This window comes from Hemitrygon akajei, chromosome 26 (genome assembly GCF_048418815.1).
Source record: "Hemitrygon akajei chromosome 26, sHemAka1.3, whole genome shotgun sequence".
NCBI lineage: Eukaryota > Metazoa > Chordata > Chondrichthyes > Myliobatiformes > Dasyatidae > Hemitrygon > Hemitrygon akajei.
In genome coordinates this window covers 34,307,148-34,326,006 of record NC_133149.1, presented here as the reverse complement: position 1 = coordinate 34,326,006, position 18,859 = coordinate 34,307,148, and the positions used below count along the sequence as shown (strand labels likewise).

The 18,859-nt window shown below is 44.5% G+C and overlaps 1 protein-coding gene across 1 annotated transcript in view; it reads left to right on the top strand.

Moving 5' to 3' along the window:
• The first annotated feature begins 411 nt into the window (after positions 1 to 411).
• The window catches only part of LOC140716847 (out at first protein homolog), a 35,449-nt gene continuing 17,001 nt past the window's right edge, over positions 412 to 18,859 (top strand). The window contains exon 1 of the mRNA XM_073029822.1: positions 412 to 1,145. Within this exon, the coding sequence (XP_072885923.1) occupies positions 906 to 1,145 (240 nt within the window). The 5' untranslated portion in view covers positions 412 to 905. The remainder of the gene's footprint in view (positions 1,146 to 18,859) is intronic.

Sequence of the window (18,859 nt, the reverse complement as noted above, 5' to 3'; positions counted from 1 at the left end):
ATACAGAAATGAGTTCAGTGGGGCAGGAGCAAGCTGAGACAATAGATCTACCTGGACAGGCAGGTTTATGGATCTTGGGTAGGGGGTAGGAGGTAGAAACGGGAAGTGCGGGGTGTGGGAACTATGAGGTTTGTGGCAGTGGATGGGAGATCCCCAGAGCTGATAAGGTTGGTGATGGTATAGGAGACAATGGCCTGGTGCTCCTTAGTGGGGTCATGATCAAGGGGTAAATCAAGATCAAGAGTTGTCGCTGTGCCTCTGCCAGGTAGAGGTCAGTACGCCAGACAACAGCAGCTCCCCCCTTATCAGCAGGTTTTATAGTGAGGTTGGGATTAGTGCGGAGGGAGCGGAGAGCGGCAATATTACTTTGTGTTATGTGTGTGAGTTATATGTACTGTGATGGACACCTTAGTCCAGAAGAGCATTGTTCCGTCTGGTGGTTTACATGTATGCGTTGAATAACAAACTAAACTTCAAGACGAAGTGGTACGCCTGTGATGGTTCTATGGCATTGTTCTTGCCTCTACAAAGGGGACTATGACAGTTTTTTGGGGGAAGGGGGTATATCCAAGTATTGTGGTTGATTCTTCTGCAGTGGCGATCAAAGCCTCTTCCGTGATTCTTACATTCCTCTGCTGGGGATGAGCTCGGTCTTCTTGGTGCAAGATGCCCAAGTGTTTGATGCCTCTCTCTGCTGTTCGTTGCGCTGAAGTGAGGTGGCTGCGGCTTTAAAGTTGTTTCGGGCGGAGCTGCAGGAAGTGACGGGAGATCCCGGGAGGAGAAGTTCGGAGTGAGTTTGAGAGCGAAAGTCGGGGGGAGTAGTTGGGTTTCAAGGTGAATGACTTCGGGTTTCCCGGCAGTGTGCTGTGGCGCCAGGGGGAGTTGCTGAAGCTGCTGCCCCCACGATGCTCGCCGAGCTCCCGCACCCCCGCCGGCCGTCGCTGCTGCTCCTGCTGGCCGTGATGTGGGTGGCTGGAGCCGGACCGGCGCAAGCCCTGGTGGCGGGGCTGAAGGTCCGAATCCGGCAGGCGGACGGGCAGGTTGGCGAGGAGACGCTGGAGGCGGACACGGACGCCGACTCCATCAGCATTGAGTTCAGGAAGAGTGACGGGAGTCTCATCACCCTCATCGCAGACTTACGGAAGGTGAGGGGGTGCGAGCGAGTGAGGGGGTACCTGAATCAGGTGGAGTCAACTAAACACGGGAGGGAGAGGGATGGAATCAACTTGTCTCGGGATGGGGGCAACTGGATTCTTGGGAGCGGGTGTGAGAGGGTTAGGGTTAACTGAACCCAGGAAGAGGAATGTGTGAGAGGAGGGGGGTAAATAAATGGGTCAGTTAGGGTCTCATGAACACTCAAGAGGGTGAGGGATTAGGTCAACTTGGATAGGGGGGGCAACTTTTCTCTGGGGAGGGGGGTGTGAAAGGGTTACTGATATCTGGAAGAGGAGTGTGTGAGGGTGGGGGTGCAAATGGATGGACGTGGGGGTCAACTGGACACAAGGAAGGGAGGAGTTTGAGTCAACTTGCCTCTGAGGGTGGGTTGAGGGGGGTGGACCTTGGAGGAGGAAGGTCTGGGGTCAGTTCGACCCTGTGATGAGCTTGATTTGAGAGCAGAAAAACCCACCATGAGCAGGAGTGATTGGCCAGTATTGCCCTGGGAAAGTGAAATCAGGGTTGAGGCAATCCAAATCTGATCATGGGAAAAGTAACTGAATTCTGGTTAGTGGTGAGGGTTTGTGGTTGTGGTGGGAGGTGAACCGTGGCAACAGGTAGTGACACATTTTCTTCAACTTGAAGACAGGCACGTAGTGGGACTTGAGGTGAGGGAGAGAACCGAGTCCCAGGGGAGGATAATGTGGAGGGAGGGGTCTTGGTCAACTGAAGAGGAGGCATTGACTTCCTTGTGTTTAGATTGGGAAAACTGTGGCTCGTTCAAGATCTGGGTGTTAATAATCTGAGAGGCTGTGAAGTGAGAGAGAATATGTATTTACCACTCTCTCCTGCTTTTCCATCTCTCTCACATTCTCAACCTTTTGATCCTCTTAACTGCATTTATCAGAGAATTGGAGGAGATTTATTTAATGAGGCCACAGGACTTTTAATAAGAGCAGCTGTCTGGAAAATTAACAAGTCATCTGTTAAACATCGGACGTTGTGGTTACATGTTCCCAGATGACAGTTTTGTTGGAGCAAGAGGTGCCCAGGAAATGAAAATACTGTAGTAACTAATATAGGAACGCAGCCAGCCTGTATTCAGAACCCAGTGAGCAGGAGTTGGTCTTTGCTGGGTACAGGGCACATGTCATGAAGCCACTGCTGGAGTACTGTGTGCATCACGGTCTCCTTATTTAAAGCCACACACACACAAAATGCTGGAGAAACTCAGCAAGTCAGGCAGCATCTATGGAGAAAAATAAACAGTCAATGTATCAGGCTGAGATCTTTCATCAGGACTGGTCCTTTCTAGTCCTGATGGAGAGTCTCAGCCTGAAATGTTGACTGTTTAGTCTTCTCTGTACGTGCTGCCTGGCCAGCCAAATTCCTCCAGCATTCTTTGTTGCTCTAGATTTCCAACATCTGTAGAATCTCTTGTGTTTATGTTCTCAGTATTTGCTCTTTATTTAAAGGAGTTTGTAAAAAAGTTGCAGACTGTTCTGAGACTGACTCCTGGAATAGATACAAGGAAAGGTTGAACGGAGGTTCATATTTCAGTGGTAGAGTTGCACAAAACGGAAATGGGCTCTTGATCTTTCTATCCATCTACACTAAGGGCATTTGCCGGAATTAAGTTTGTATCCTTCTATACCTTGTCTAAGTTCCTATGTGCCTTTTAAATGTAGGGAATGTAACTGACTCCTCCACCCCTACTGGCAGTGACTTTTAGACATCAACCATGCTCTGTACAATTTTTAAGTTCCCTTTATATCCTCTTTAAAACTCTTCCCAGTCACCTTAAACTGATGCCGCCTTGTTTATGATTCCCTTACTGTGGGGGTAAGAGATTCTGACTATCTGCCATGTATCAGAGTCAGGTTTATTATCACTGATGTATGTCGTGAAATTTGTTGTTTTGTGATGGCACAGTGTGATGTGTAAAAATACTGTAAATTATAATAAGAATATATAAAGCAAATGGTGCAAAAAGTGATCAAAGTAGTGAGGTATTACCTTGTATAATTTCATATACCCCTAAAAGGGCATTCCTCAGCCTCCTGCACTCCAGGAAAATCCAGTGTACCCAATTTCTATCCAATCTAGGTGGATCCTCTCTGCACCCCCAGCACAACCTCTCATTCTTCCTGTAATGTGGGAACCAGATCTACAGAAAATAAAGATGGTCGCAGTATAATGTCTCATTCTTATTCTATGCCCTGACGCGTCATATGCTGCCTTCACCGCCCTATCTACCTGTGTGCTGCATTTGAGGAACTATGGGATTGAGACCTATGGTCTCCCTGTTCATTATTATTCATTGTCACCCTGCCATTTGTATCCTAATGCTATTTGACTCACTAAATGCATCACCTCCTTTGTCAGGATTAAATTCCATCTGCCAACGCTTCACCCAACTTTCCATTGGATCTATATCTTGCTATAGCCTTAGCCAAACTTCTTCACTATCCAACGTTAGTGAGGATCCAGCATTACCAATTTTTGTGTCATTCACAGACCTACTAAATCACATTTCCTACATTCACATCCCTCAACTATCAGGCTCTTGAACCAAAGAGGATAACTTCACTTACCCCATCACTTCCCACAACCTATGGACTCACTCTCAAGGGTTCTTCATCTCATGTTCTCAATATTTATTGCTTTATTTATTTATTTATTATTCTTTCTTTATTTTTGTATTTGCACAGTTTATTGTCTTTTGCACACTGGTTGAACACCCAAGTTGAGTGATCTTTCATTGCTTTTTATGATTATTATTTTATGGATTTATCCAGTATGCCACAAGAAAATGAATCGCATTTTGTATATGGTGACATGTATATATTTTGAAAATAAGTTTACTTTGAACTTGGAAAAGATCTAAAATCCCAGCACTGGTCTCTGCAGAACACCACCAGTTATTAACTTCCAATCGAAAAAGCATCCTTGCACCTCTACCCTCTGACTCCTATCACCAATCCACGTTTTGATCCATTTAGCCAGCTCATCTTGGATCCCATGTGCCTTAACCTTCTGGACTAACTTAGCATGATAGACCTTGTCAAATGCCTTATTAAAGTAAATATAGACAATGAGTTCATTGTTCTTCAAGGAAAAAGCTCAATAAAAAATTATTGAGGAAGCATTAATCCCACATAAAGCCATAATGATCAACCCTTATCTTTACAAATGCGCATGAATCCTGTCCCTTAGGATTTTCTCTGCTAATTTCTCTACCACCTGTGAAAGACTCACTAGCCTATAATTACCAAGTGTATTCCTGCTGCTCTTAAATAATAACCTTTCTTTATCAATCTTTTTATTAATTAAATAAAAGACTACATATATATGTATAAACAAGAGAATTATCTGAAATGTCCATATCAATAACAATTCATATAAAAGGTAAAATAAACATTGTCATAGTATTAATCTAATAGTATATAATAAAGAAAAAGATCATTGATTCTCCTCTTATCCATAAAAAGAAGAAAAAAGATAAAGAAACTTTTATAATTATAATATATACAAGAAAAACCCACAAAACAAAAAAACCAACAAAAAAAGAGAGAGAAAATAAAAGAACTGAGCAGCTCAAACTGAGAGCGAAAGTGCTCTTAAATAATAATAATCATCATCATCTTAATCATATGCACCATGTCATCTGACATGGGTGATCATGGTTTCCACAGAAAATGTTTCCACAGAAGTGGGTTGTCATTGCCTTCTTCCGGGCTGTGTCTTTACAAGCTGCCCAAATAAAGGACCATCAACTATGACAATGCAAAAAATCTTCATCCAAGTCCCAGCTATACTCACTTGTTTCCTATAGCAACCTCAAATCAACCTCATCTGGCCCTGTTGATTTATTAACCATGGTATCTAACACTTTCTTCTCCTTAAGCAGACCTGCACTATATTATCCATATACCCATCCATGAACTCACTATGTTCCATGTCCTCCTTGATGAATGTATTAAGGGCCTTAATTTGGGGGGGGGGGGGGGGTGAGGATGTTTACTTTTGTAGGAGAACATAGAACTAAAGTCTCACTTGTCTATCACCTCCCCTGTGTCACCACCTCCTTCCCCTTCTCTTATGGTCCACTCTCCTCTCAAATTCCTCCTTCTCCAGCCCTTGACCTTTCCCACCCACCTGGCTTCACCTATCACCTTCCAGCTGGCCTCCTTCCCCTCCCCCCACCTTTTTATGCTGGTATCCTCCTCCGTCGATTTCAGTCCTGGAGAAGGGTCTCAGCCCGAAATGTCAACTGTCTATTCATTTCTATAGATCCTGCCCGACCTGCTCAGTTCCTCCAGCATTTTGTGTGTGTGTCTGCGTCACTTAAAAAATAAAGGATACCTGTGTAAGACTAGGTACAGATTAGGCCTTTTGGCCCTTCGAGTCTGCTCCACCATTCCATCATGGCTGATTGATTTTCCCTTTCTGCCTCATTCTCCTGTCTTCTCCCTGTAATCATTGGTGCTCCAAGAATCTATCATCCTCCACTTTAAATATACCCAATGAAGTAAATGCTTCTGTGCCAAGGGAGCAGTGAGTCTTTGAATATTTTTAGTGCAGAAGTTAGATAACTTCTTACCCTTTGGCTTATCAGGAATTTATCAGGGGTAGATGGGAATGCAGAATTGTGAAAGGCATTCCTTTTTTTTCTTTCTTTTTTTCAATAGGGATGTTAGGGGGGAGGGGTTAAGGGGAGGGGGGATGGGTAACACATATTTTCTTTTTCACACACTTTTATTCTGTAACTATTTGAAAACACAATAAAAAAAATTTTTTAAAAAAGAGACAGAACAGCTGTGATTTATTGAGAGGTAAGGCAGGCTAGAGGGATATAATGACCTCCTCCTCCTTTTCCTATCTTCTTAATCATTTCTCTTGCTGAATCCTTTTTAATAGTGTTCTGCAATTATTTAATTGGCAATGTGTGCATGCCTTGCTCGGTGTGAGGGCAGGCAAAATTCAACTGAGCAACACACACAAAATGCTGGAGGAACTCAGCAGGCCAGGCAGTGTCTATGGAAAAGAGTGCAGTCGACGTTTCAGGCCGAGACCCCTCATTGGGACTGGGGAGAAAAGATGAGGTGTCAGAGTAAGAAAGTAGGGGGAGGGGAGGAAGAACCACAAGGTGAGGGGAAACTTTGAGGGGAGAGTGGTGAAGTTGATTGGTGAAAGAGATAAAGGGCTGGAGAAGGAGGAATCTGATAGGAGAGGACAGAAGGTCATGGAAGAAAGAAATGGAAGAGGAGCACCAGAGGGAGGTGATGGGAAGGTAACAAGATGAGTTGAGAGAGTAAAACAGGAATGGGGAATGTTGAAGGGGGAGGGGAACATGACTGGAAGTTCAAGAAATCGATGTTCACGCTATCAGGTTGGAAGTACCCAGATGGAATATAAGGTGTTGCTCCTCCAACTTGAGTGTAGCCTCATCGTGACAGTAGAGGAGGCCATGGACTGACATGTCGGAAATAAAATGTGTGGCCACTGGAGGATCCTGCTTTTTCTGACAGATGGAGGGTACGTGCTCGGTGAAGCAGTCTCCAAATCTGCATTGGGTCTCACCGATTAAACAGGAGGCCACACTGGGTTCACTGGATACGGTAGATGACCTCAACAGACTCGCAGCTGAAGTGTCGCTTCACCGGGAGTGACTGCCTGGGGTCCTGGATGGTAGTGAGGGAGGAGGTGTAGGGGCAGGTGTAGCACTTGTTCCGCTTGCAAGGATAAGTGCCAGGAGGGAGATCAGTGGGGAGGGACGAATGGACAAGGGAGTCGCGTAGGGAGAGATCCCCACGGAAAGCAGAAAGTGGGGGAGGAGGGAAAGATGTGTTTGGTGGTGGGATCCCTCTGGACATCCACGCTTTCAAAATTGAACTGAACTTTTTAATACAGTGCAACAAAGATTCTGAAAATTTGGTTATAAACATGTGAAAGTTTGTAGATGCTGAAAATCCAAAGCAACATGCACAAAATGCTGGAGGAACTCAGCAGGTCAGGCAGCATCTATGGGAAAGAGTGCAGTGAACGTTTGGGCCGAGACCCTTTTTCAAGACTGAGAAGGAAGGGGAAACATTTAGTTGTTTCTTATTTGGAATAATAGCATAGGAATGTAATGGCAAGGATGGCTGTAGTTTGGGTCAAAAGAATGTAGATCTTCAAAGAAGCTGAAGTCGCAGTTACACACGCTTTTGATTATGGAAGATTTGTCAGGAGTAGACAGTGATTTTTGGTCCCATGTTACTCGGAGACCTGGAGGAAGTCTGGAAAACATTACAGTGTCACAAAAGCTCCAGTGAAGATCAGCGAGGAGGGGTGAACCATGAGCACTTATTTACCAATTCAGGTTTAAATAAGGACATGGACACTGGGTCATTCGTTAGGCTGCTGGGCGAGCTTGGCACATTTGTGAAGGGCCTACACTTACTGCCAAAGTGGTTGTTCTTCCTTGTGGTCTACTCTAACAGCTGTCCTGCAAATCGCCCCACCCACCCCAACCAGCACCAGTCTAGCTAGTTGAAAAGAAAAAACAAGAAGTGGGAAGTTTCATTCATAGTGTTCGATGTCCATTCTCAATTTGTTGTCCTAATCCATGTCAGAGGCTTGACTTATGGCGGTTGACTCCATGCACTTCACACTTCTGTGCCATCTATGGGATGTAGAAATGCATGAGACAGCCATTTTCCTCTCTAATACAGGACAGACTGCTCAAGGTGGAGTCAAATGCTGGCTGTCGAAGGATTTATGTTCTGAACTGGGAACATCTGCAGCATCTCTCTTACACATTCCACACTTCTTTATCTGAATTTGAATTATTGTTAGGTGAAGCACATTATAGTTGCTTCATCGTGGTGTAGCTATTAGCATATCACTTTGCAGCACCAGCAATCGCCCATCGGGGTTCAATTCCCACTGCTGCCCGTAAGGAGTTTGTACGTTCTCCCAGTGGGTTTCCTCCGGGTGCTCCGGATTCCTCCCACAGTCCAAAGATGTACGGTAAAGTTGGTGAGTTGTGGGCAAGTTAAATTGGTGCTGGGAAGTGTGGCTGCCCAGCACTATCTGCGCTGAGTTGATTTGACACAAATAACACATTTCATTGTATGTTTCTGTGTACATGTGACAAAAAGACCTAATCTAATAATCTTGTTCGCGGTACACACTGTTGTCTGATGAATCGGGGAATCAGCTGGCACTGCATCCCATTTTGCTGGTCACTGACTAGGGCTGAGGGTTGTCCAGTCTGATGGTATCCTTCAAAGGGCTAGAGGTGGTGACACCAGGTATTCTCATGGATTTACTAACATAAAATACGGCAGCTGTTGGAAATCAGAAAGAAAACAGTCCTCAGAAACATTGAAGCAAAAGGGAACAGAATGATTGTTCCAAATGTTATGATTCATTTCCGTCAGATTGTGATCTTTAAACCACTCGCCACTGTAGGATGGAATGTGAGGGGGCTGTAAATCCGCTGAATTGATTATATTGCATTTTTTGGCTATTTAGCTGATGATGGAGGGAAATGTGCAGCAAGAATGGTTACTGTGTTCTGGTTGGTATCTCAGTGGTTAATTGTGTTGATGACCCTGGATTGGGGAAACTAACAGGGCAGCCTGTGTTTCATATGAAGTTCAGTTATTTATGAATTCTTTGGGAAGCAGTAAGTTACTGGCGAGCTGTAGTATTTTCAGCTGTGTCTTGTAGCACTGATTGCAGATAATGCCCAAGGTACTGGTTGGTTGTGGTTTACCTCTTGAAAGGTGGATGTTGAAATTGCTGTTGTCTGCACCGTGTTAATTCCCACGAAATGTTCTGTGTCTTTGCGTGGGTGTGTTTCTGTTATGTCACGACTTGTTCCAATCCTTCAGGAAATGTGATTAAGAATATTCATTCCCATTGTCTTTGTAGCCCATCCTTCAGAACTTGATAAATAGTGTTTGGATCCTAACAACAATTAAATTTTGATTAACCCTTTTGACCAGCCCCTGTGCCCTGTGGATGTCCTGCTTGCTAAATTAGTTGGAATGACTACAATCGAGAATATTCGATTCCTGGAATTTGGATCTCCCCCCCCCCCCCCCCCCCCCGAGCTGACATTATATTTGATATGCTGTAAACAGTTCCCTCTGCTCTCATTCTCTTCCCCCTTCTCCACTCAGCCACAGCAATCAGTTGGTTCACTGCTTTGCTGTCAAGCATGAGCACAAAGCTCCTCTTGTTCTCCAGCCTCCCCTCTTGCACCCTGCCTTTCACATCACCTTTGGCCACTCACACACTGCGCCCTTCAAATATGTTGTGTGTCCTCTCCCCTTTCAGCAAGTTTCACCCTCTTCTTGCAAGTGCTAACTCGTTGACTTGTGGGTTGTCATGAGGGCTGACCCTTGACGTTTGCGCCCCTTGAATGTTAACCCTTTGGCGGGGGAGGTGCGGTTCGATGCGCGTCTGAGAAAAACATTGCAGCTGCTAGAAATCCAAGACACAGAAAATAATCAGGAGGTCAGGGTAGCATCTGAGGAAAGAGAAACAGACTCGACGTTTCAAGTTGATGACTTTTTCAAAGCTGATAAAGTAAGAAAACAGGATGTGGTTTTAAATTGCAGAGAAGGGGAAGAAGCAGAGAGGATGTCCATGATAAATTCAAAACCATGATTGTTGGTGCCATCTAGGAGACAACAATGAAAGCTTGTCATTATAACTGGTCATTCTGGAGGAATGTAAGTGGAGGTTGTTGAACATGGGAAATAGAGTTGGGGGAGGGGGGGGTTGACGACAATGCTGGAACTGAGACAGTGAACTCAAAAGCTGATGGAAAGCTGAAATAAAGGAAAATTCCAGAAAATGCTCAATGGATCAGGAAGGAGAAAACACAGTCAATGTTACAGATGGACGACTCTTCATCCAATCCAGCCAGCTGCGACACAAACAGGAAAAGCTGGTTATCTGAATATGTTGAATTTTTTATTAATCCTTAGGGATTGCAAAATGTTAGAGGAGTTGCTGAAACTTGATCTAGCTTTGTGATTCACTGGAACAGCGTGGGAGACTAAAGGCAAATGCCAATAGAAATGGGGTGAAGGGTTAAAGTGAGAAGCGGCTAAGTAAAGGGAGCTACCTTTGGTTTATGGTTATATGGTTTGTAGACTGAGCAGACATACTGTGCAAAGCAGTTTGGTATCTCCAGTACAGTGGCGACCACATCACGGACGCTGAAAGCAGTGCACCAAATTGGAAGAGTAGCAAGTAAGCTGCTGCTTCACCACAAAGAATGCTTGAGCCCCTCCATGAGAAGGATAGAGGCAAAAGCTCAGATCTTGCCCTTCCTCTGGTTGCATGACCATGTCCTGGGAAAAGGGGAGATGAAGAATAAACTAAGGGAATGGCCTCGGAGGTGTTGAAGTAGACTGGGCAGTAGAATCATAGAGTGGTACAACACAGAAACAGGCATTTTGGTTCAACTGGTCCATGCAGATCAAGATCCCCATCAAAGCTAATCGCATTTGCCAGTGTTGGGCCCATATCCCTCTGAACCTTTCTTATCCATGTACGGTACTTTGCAAAAGGCTTAGGCGCATATATATAGCTAGGGTGCCTAAGACTTTTGCACAGTACTGTATTTGTCAATGTGGAGTGGTGAGTGAATTTTTAAAATCTGATGGGTGCAAAGGAGGTTGGAAAAGGCAAGGGTGAAGCATCGCAGGAGGAGTGTGGGACAGGTGGCAGAGAAGGAGTGCCAGGGGTGGGGTGAGGGAGATGGTGTGAGTGCAGACACACCCAGCACTGAGACACCAGGCAAGGTTATTTGATTCCAAACTGGTTTATTAATCATTACAGAATGTCTCTCATGTTTCTGCCCCCCTCCTCCCTTCCTCTTATCCCAACCATGATTCCCCTCTCCCTGCCCCCTTCCCACTCAGTCCACAATAGAGAGTCATATCGGAATCAGGTTTATCATCACTTACATGTGTCATGAAATGTATTTATTTTTTGCGACAGTACAGCGCAATGCATTTATATGCTACAATGCTGTGCAAAATCGTAGACATCCTAGCTACATATATCTATTAAGACTTTTTCACTGTACTATACCTGTCCAAGTAATTGCATGGATAGGATGGACTGGTCAAGGGAATGAGTAGATATTGTGGTGGAACTGGAACAGAGGGCTTTGCCTTGATCATGTTGAACTTAAGTTGTTGGCACTGCACTCTCCACTTTTCCAGTCTCATCCTAACTTATTCCTTGGAAAATGTGGAGAGCACTTGGGGTGTCAGGTAGTGGGTCACTCACCAACCATGGGGTACCCAGCTTCTGACCTCTCTTGTAGCCATGATATTGACATGACTGGTCTCGTTGAATTTTTGGTCAATGGTGACCAGCCGGGATATTGAGGACGAAGAACCCTTCATGGAAATGCCCCTGAATGCCAAGCATAGGTGGTTTATTTTTTCCACACTGGCGATTTTTGTCCCTCTGTTCCTTCCCCTTCTCTGCAATTTAAACCACATCCTGTTTTCCTACTTTTCCAGCTTTGAAAAAGTCATCAACTTGCAACGTCAATTGTTTCTCTCTCAGATGCTGCCCTGATCTGTTGGCTATTTTCTATTTTATCTTTGATTTCTAGCAGCTGCAACGTTTTCCTTTGAGGTGCATCGAACTGCACCTCTCCTCCGCCCCCCAAAGGGTTAACATTCAAGGGGCGCAAACGTCAAGGGTCAGCCCCCAATACAACCCACAAGTCAACAAGTTAGTACTTGCAAAAACAGACAGACATACTTTATTGATCCTGAGGGAAATTGGGTTTCGTTACAGCCACACCAACCAAGAATGGTGAAGAAATATAGCAATATAAAACCATAAATAATTTAATAATAATAAGTTAATCATGCCCAGTGGAATTAAGTCCAGGACCAGCCTATTGGCTCAGGGTGTCTGACACTCCGAGGGAGGAGTTGTAAAGTTTTTTGGCCACAGGTAGGAATGACTTCCTATGATGCTCAGTGTTACAACTCCGTGGAATGAGTCTCTGGCTGAATGCACTCCTGTGCCTAACCAGTACATTATGGAGTGGATGGGAGTCATTGTCCAAGATGGCATGCAACTTGGACAGCATCCTCTTTTCAGACACCACCGTCAGAGAGTCCAGTTCCACCCTCACAACATCACTGGTCTTACGAATGAGTTTGTTGATTCTGTTGGTGTCTGCTATCCTCAGCCTGCTGCCCCAGCACACAACAGCAAACATGATAGCACTGGCCACCACAGCCTCGTAGAACATCCTCAGCATCGTCCGGCAGATGTTAAAGGACCTCCGCCTCCTCAGGAAGTAGAGACAGCTCTGACCCTTCTTGTAGATGGCCTCAGTGTTTTTTGACCAGTCCAGTTTATTGTCAATTCGTATCCCCAGGTATTTGTAATCTTCCACCATGTCCACACTGACCCCTTGGATGGAAACAGGGGTCACCGGTGCCTTAGCCCTCCTCAGGTCCACCACCAGCTCCTTAGTCTTTTTTACATTAAGCTGTGGGTGAAACTTGTTGAAAGAAGAGAGGACACACAATATATTTGAAGGGTGTAGTGTGTGAGTGGCCAAAGGTGATGTGAAAGGCAGGGTGCAAGAGGGGAGGCTGGAGAACAAGAGGAGCTTTGTGCTCATGCTTGACAGCGAAGCAGGAACCAACTGTTTGCTGTGGCTGAGTGGAGAAGGGGAGGAGAGAGTGAGAGCAGAGGGAGCTGTTTAGAGCATATCAAATATAATGTCAGCTCTGGGGGTGGGGGGGGGGACAGAGGTCCAAGTTCCATTGTTGACAGGAATGTTACATGTCACCGATCTATGCTGTCATTTAGACTTTGCTGCAGGCATGGGCTGCTTCCCTTGCAAAGAGTTGCAAGTTGTGAGTGGAGGTAAAAATTGCACAATTACCTGCAGTCATCCCCACTTCAGATGTTGGGATGGAAGAAAAGTCAGGGATGAATCGGCTGGAGATGATGAGACCTAGGACTCTGCCCCAGGGAGCTGCTGGAGTGATGACATGGGAATGGGGTGACTGACTCATCCTACTCCAGCCCTTGTTCCTTGTGCAAGACCTGACTGCAACCACAGGAGTATTTTCCCTTTTGACTTGAGTTTGATGACTTGACAGCAAGGACTGGCATGCTTGCCTCACCGCCTAGAATTTTGCTCCTTGTCTGTTTAACCAAGACTATAATGAGAGGCAATGCCAAGTTGTCCTGGTCTTACCCAATCTGGGCACCAGATCGAGATTCCAATTTACTTATCACATGTTCATGGGGCGTGCAGTGAACTGAGTCGTTTGTGCTAATAACCAACACATTTAAAGATGTGCAGTGGGCAACCCGCAAGTGTTCCCACAGATTCCACCGCTAACATAGAACGTCTATAATGTTCAGAAGAACAATCCAAGCAAAAATGATGATGGCAGCAGCAGCAAAAACAGCAAAACAAGGCTCTTTCTCACCCATCGCCTCACACACCCACACTGGGTCTCTGCTCCTTGACCCTGGAATCTTTGACTTGCAGACAACAGGCCTCCAACTTTGGATTTTGCCCCAACACTAGCCGATCATGGGTTTGACCAGCGCTCCCTCTAAATTTTTTTAACAGCTATGCAGACCAGCCTTTGCTGTGAGTAGGAAATATTTATGTGGCCTGAAAACTGTGCATTAATTTAATAAAACATTATGTAAAAGAAAATTCCAGCTGTGCAGCAACAAAGGCTAGGTGTGTGGGAGCATCTCAGTTACTGCACAGTCGTGCCCCCATGCATCTTAAAGGGAACAGTGGGTTTGACCTTCAGGCCTTGACTTCCAGACTTGCATGGACCTCCAACCCTTTTAACTCTGGCCCTTGTGACTCCTTTGTGCTTCTACCTTCAGGCTTCTGTTTCTGGACTTGCCGTGCTCTGGACATCAACCTTTAGTTGCCCTGCAGATTTCACCAACAACTGGGTAACAACCCCACGATTCGCCAATCATGGGTTTGACCCTTGAGCTTTGACATCTGGATTCGTATGGATATCATTTGATCTTTGGGCCTCTGATCCTGGTGACATGGTGGGTGGTTGGGAGGCGTCACCAACCCTCATGACTACTACTCATACAGTCTTTCAACTTGGCCTCCTCAAAGCCTGCTTGACCAGACCTCCTGAATCATTGACCCTTGACTGGAGTACCCAAACCTGGACTTGAACACCTATCCAGGCTTTTCATATACTGCCCTTGACTTCTGCTGTCCCCCCTCATTCATGTCCTCAAATCCTAAACTGATTCCAAACTGATGTTATGACCTACAGACTCACTTTCAAGGACTCTTTATAGCTCATATTTTTAGTATTACTTTTTCTCATTTGCGGTTTGTCTTCTTTTACACATTGGTTGTTTGCCCGCTTATAGTTTCTCATAAATTCTATTGCATTTCTCTTTTTTCCTGCAAATGAGTGGGAGGATTGTTTGCAATCTGTTTAGGGGAATGTAAAACACTCTTAAATTTCTACAGATGTACAGTGGAGAGCATTCTGACAGGCTGCATCGCTGTCTGGTATGGGGGGGGGGGGGGGTTTACTGCAGAGGATCAAAGTAAGCTGCAGAAAGTTGTAAACTTAAGTCAGCTCCATCACAGGCACTAGCCTCCATAGTATCCAGGATATCTTCAAGGAGCGATGCCTCAAAAAGGCCACATCCATCATCAAGCACCCCCATCACCCAGATCATGTGCTCTTCTTATTGCATCCATCAGGAAGGAGGTACAGAAGCCTTAATAATTCAGTAACGGCCTCTGCCATCCAATTTCTGAATGGACATTGAACTCACGAACACTACCTCACTGCTTTTTTTAATTTCTGTTTTTGCACTAATTTAACTTAACTATTTAATATATATACTGTAATTCATGTTTTTCTCTACGTTAATCATGCATTGTACTGCTGCCGCAAAGTCAACAAATTTCATGATGTATGGCAGTGACATTAAACCTGATTCTGATGAAGCTGATAAAGAGACTGCTTGCTGTCCTGTAACCATCATTGCTGAAGGGGAAACCGGATTGGTGTGTTGTGTTGTTTAAGTTCAGATTTGGTTAAAAAACCAACACAGCTGCAGCAGGTGACAGCTGTAACTTCCTCCTAATCTGTGGGATCGAGGTTCAAAGTAAATTTATTATCAAATCCATATATGGTGACATATGCTACCTTGAGATTCATTTTCTAGCAAACCTTTACAGATTAAAAAAAGAAATGCAATAGAATTTATGAAAAACTATGAGCAGCCAAACAACCAATGTGCCAAAGAAGCTGAACTGCAAATGAAAAAGTAATACTGAGAAAACAGGTTGTAAAGAGTCCTTGAAAGTGAGTCTATAGATCATAGAATCAGTTCAGAGTAGTGGTGATTATAGTTATCCACGCTGGTGCAGGAGCCTGATGGTTAAAGAGTAATAACTGTTCCTGAACCTGGTGGTGTGGACCTAAGGCTTCTCTACCTCCTGCCTGATTGGTAGTATTTTTCGGAGAGCATGGCCAGAATGGTGGGGGTCTTTGGATGCTGCTTTCCTGTGGCAGTGCGCCACGTAAAGGTATTCAATGGTGGAGAAGACTTTGCCTCTGATGGACTGGCTGTGTCCACCATTTTCTGGAGCCTTTTCCAGTTTCTGGGCATCGGTGTTCCCATACCAAGCTATGATGCCTGTGATATATGAACCACTCAGGATTCTCTACACAGTTAATCTACAGAGGTATGTCAAACTTTACGGTAACGTGACGAATCAATGCCAACTTCTAAGAAAGTAGAGCACCTTCTTTATGGTGACACTTATGTGCTGGCCCCAGGACAGATCCTTTGATAGTTAACACCAGGGAATTTAAAGCTACTGGCCCTCTCCACTTCTAATTCCCTAATAAAAACTGGATCATGGGCCTCTTCCTCCTGTACTCAATAATCATCTCTTTGGTTTTGTTGACATTGACTTGTTGTGGCACCGTTCAACCACATTTTCAATCTCCCGCCTAGATAAGACATAACTTCTCATGACTTTAGCTCGTGCTCAAGGTTTTCTGATGGGGGAGTTTTTTGTAGAGAATTGACCTGTTACTGTATAACTCGTGTATTAATCTAGTATTTTATGATATATTAGATTGTTAATGTGTAACAAGTTGGCTAACCATTTTTTCTTTAATTAGATGATTAACCCTTTATTGTGTAGCTTTCAATAGAATTCTGAGCAATTGATCTTTCTATAAAGTGACTTTGTGATGTTGAGTGGAATTGCCAGGGACACTAATGTACATATTTTTGAGTATTGTAAAACTAGTCTGTTTGTGACCTGGAGTTAATCGTTAATGTTAAGAGCTCTGCTGATGTAGTTTTGAAGTTTAACTGCTGGGATTGATTTAATTAGCGTGTTTAAGGCTTCAGATTTAGTCTGCTTATCAAGTCGGGTTGCTATAGAGTTTTGTGGGGATTTTTTTTCATGTGGAGAGTTCAAGTTATTAAGGGGCAGGAAATTTGAGGAAGTTCCCTAGTATTTCGACAACTTTGATGTTGTAAGAGCGAAGTTTTCTAGTGCATACGGTAATTAACTTCGGGGAATAAGCCAATCCAATTCCTCTTTCTATCTACATTTTTAAAATATATTAATGCATTGATTCATGTTAAGATCATGTTTTAATATCCAAAACATGGAACTATTTTCTTAGCTGAAATATACATCTGTTTTAGTCAATGGTTCTGTAGATTTCTGGCCAATGATACAGGAGGTGTTACTGTACTGTGCCTGGCAGCAGGAGAGATTACAGCATGATATTTACATGGGCACGTACTGCACGAGTACCAGTGAGTAATCCCTCCATGCCCATCACTGCTTCTGGATCTGAGCACGTCAGGCAGCGTCTGTGGAAAAGAGTTTACAGTCGGCATTTCGGGCTGAGACACTTCAGGGCTGGAGAAAAAGTTGAGCATTCAGAGCAAGAAGGCGGGGGGAGGGGAGGAAGAAGTACAAGGTGGTAGGTGACAGGTGAAACCGGGAGGGGGAGGGGGGAAGTAGAGCTGGGAAGTTGATTGGTGGGCTGGTCGAACAGAAGTAACATGAAGCTTGGGGGTTGAGGTTAGAGTCACTAACGTTGGTAAGTGCTCCAAAAGCCACACACACAAAATGCTAGAGGAACTCAGCAGGTCTGGCAGCATTTATGAAGAGGAATAAACAGTGGATGTTTTGGGCCGAGACCCTTCATCAGGACTGCAAAGGAAAGGGGCACAGAAGCCAGAGTAAGAAGGTGTGAGGAGTCGGAGGAGTGCAAGCTGTCAGGTGATGGACAAGGCCTGGTGAGGGAAAGGAAGTGGGTGGGGGAGCGAGCTGATAGGCTGAAGAGGTAAAGGACTGAAGAAGAAAAAACTCTGATAGGAAAGGACAGTAGACCATGGGAGAAAGGGGAGGGCACCAGGGGAAGTGATGGGCTGTGAGGGTAACCAGAATTTTATTTACTCAGCATCAACAACTCAGCACATTAACCTATCATTTTGTGACTTAACAATGGCATTTTATTAAAAATGCCAAATTCCTCAAGCATTTTGTGTGTACTGCTCAAGATTTCCAGCATCAGCAGAATCTCTACTGTTTAAGTGCTCCAAAATGTTTGGAAGAGGTTGGTTCTCAAGTTGTTTGTAATGTGCAGGATGTAGGTGTCTTTATCCCTATTTGCCTTGGAGGAGGCAATGATGAGTTTTCTAAACCAACATCCTGCTTCTGTGCAGGAGGGAGGCTTGGTTGTTAAGTGTATTCTGTAAGTTCAGAATTCTATACCTGTTGCTTATTGAGTGACCCCTAACTCTTAAACACAAGGAGCACTCTCAACTAGAGTCATAGAGCAATACTGTACAATACAGGCTAACCAGTCCATGGTGCCATCCAACTAGTCCTAATTTCCTGCATTTGGCCCATATGCACCCAAGCCCAACCTCTTCATGTACCTGTTTGTATTAGCAAAATGTTAAGACGTGAGGTAGAATAAAGAGGTAATCTATTCTTCAACCTAGTGAACGAAAAAACAATCAGAAATATGGAAGCCCAGCTGGTTAGTGTGTTGGTATGTGTTCCAGGAAATAAGTTGTCAAAGTTCTAGGAAAGGGGGTTATGAGGAAGGACAATGAGAGACTGGTAAGAGTTAGAGTATGTTGGGCAATTTGCCTCGATAAGTTCAAGCTGCTTAAAGAAATGGTGCGGGTATTGGTGTCTGAACCTTGGTATCATAGTGAACAGTTTGGCTTGTCTTCAGAGAGTCATCTGATTGTTGCACTGGGCGCTGAAAACCCCTCTTTAAAACCTTTCCACTTCGTCCCTCGAGACCCCCATCACTTCACTGCACTGGTCAATCTGTTCCTTGGTTGCCTTTCTATCTTCTCCATTTTGAAACCCTGGATAGAACTGGCACTCTTCTTTCCAAGGCCACCAAAGGCAGACACTGACAATTCTGTCCCGAAACCCAACCGTGTGAAAAGAAACCAACTTGGAGCAGCATAGTAATGCTGTTACACAGCCAGTGACCCGGGTTCAATTCCACCGCTGTAATGATTTTTTGCGTTCTCCCTGTGACTGCACGTTTCCTCAGGGTGCTCCGGTTTCTTCCTACATTTCAATGTGTCCAATTAGTAAGGTAATTAGGTGGCACTGGCTTATTGGCCC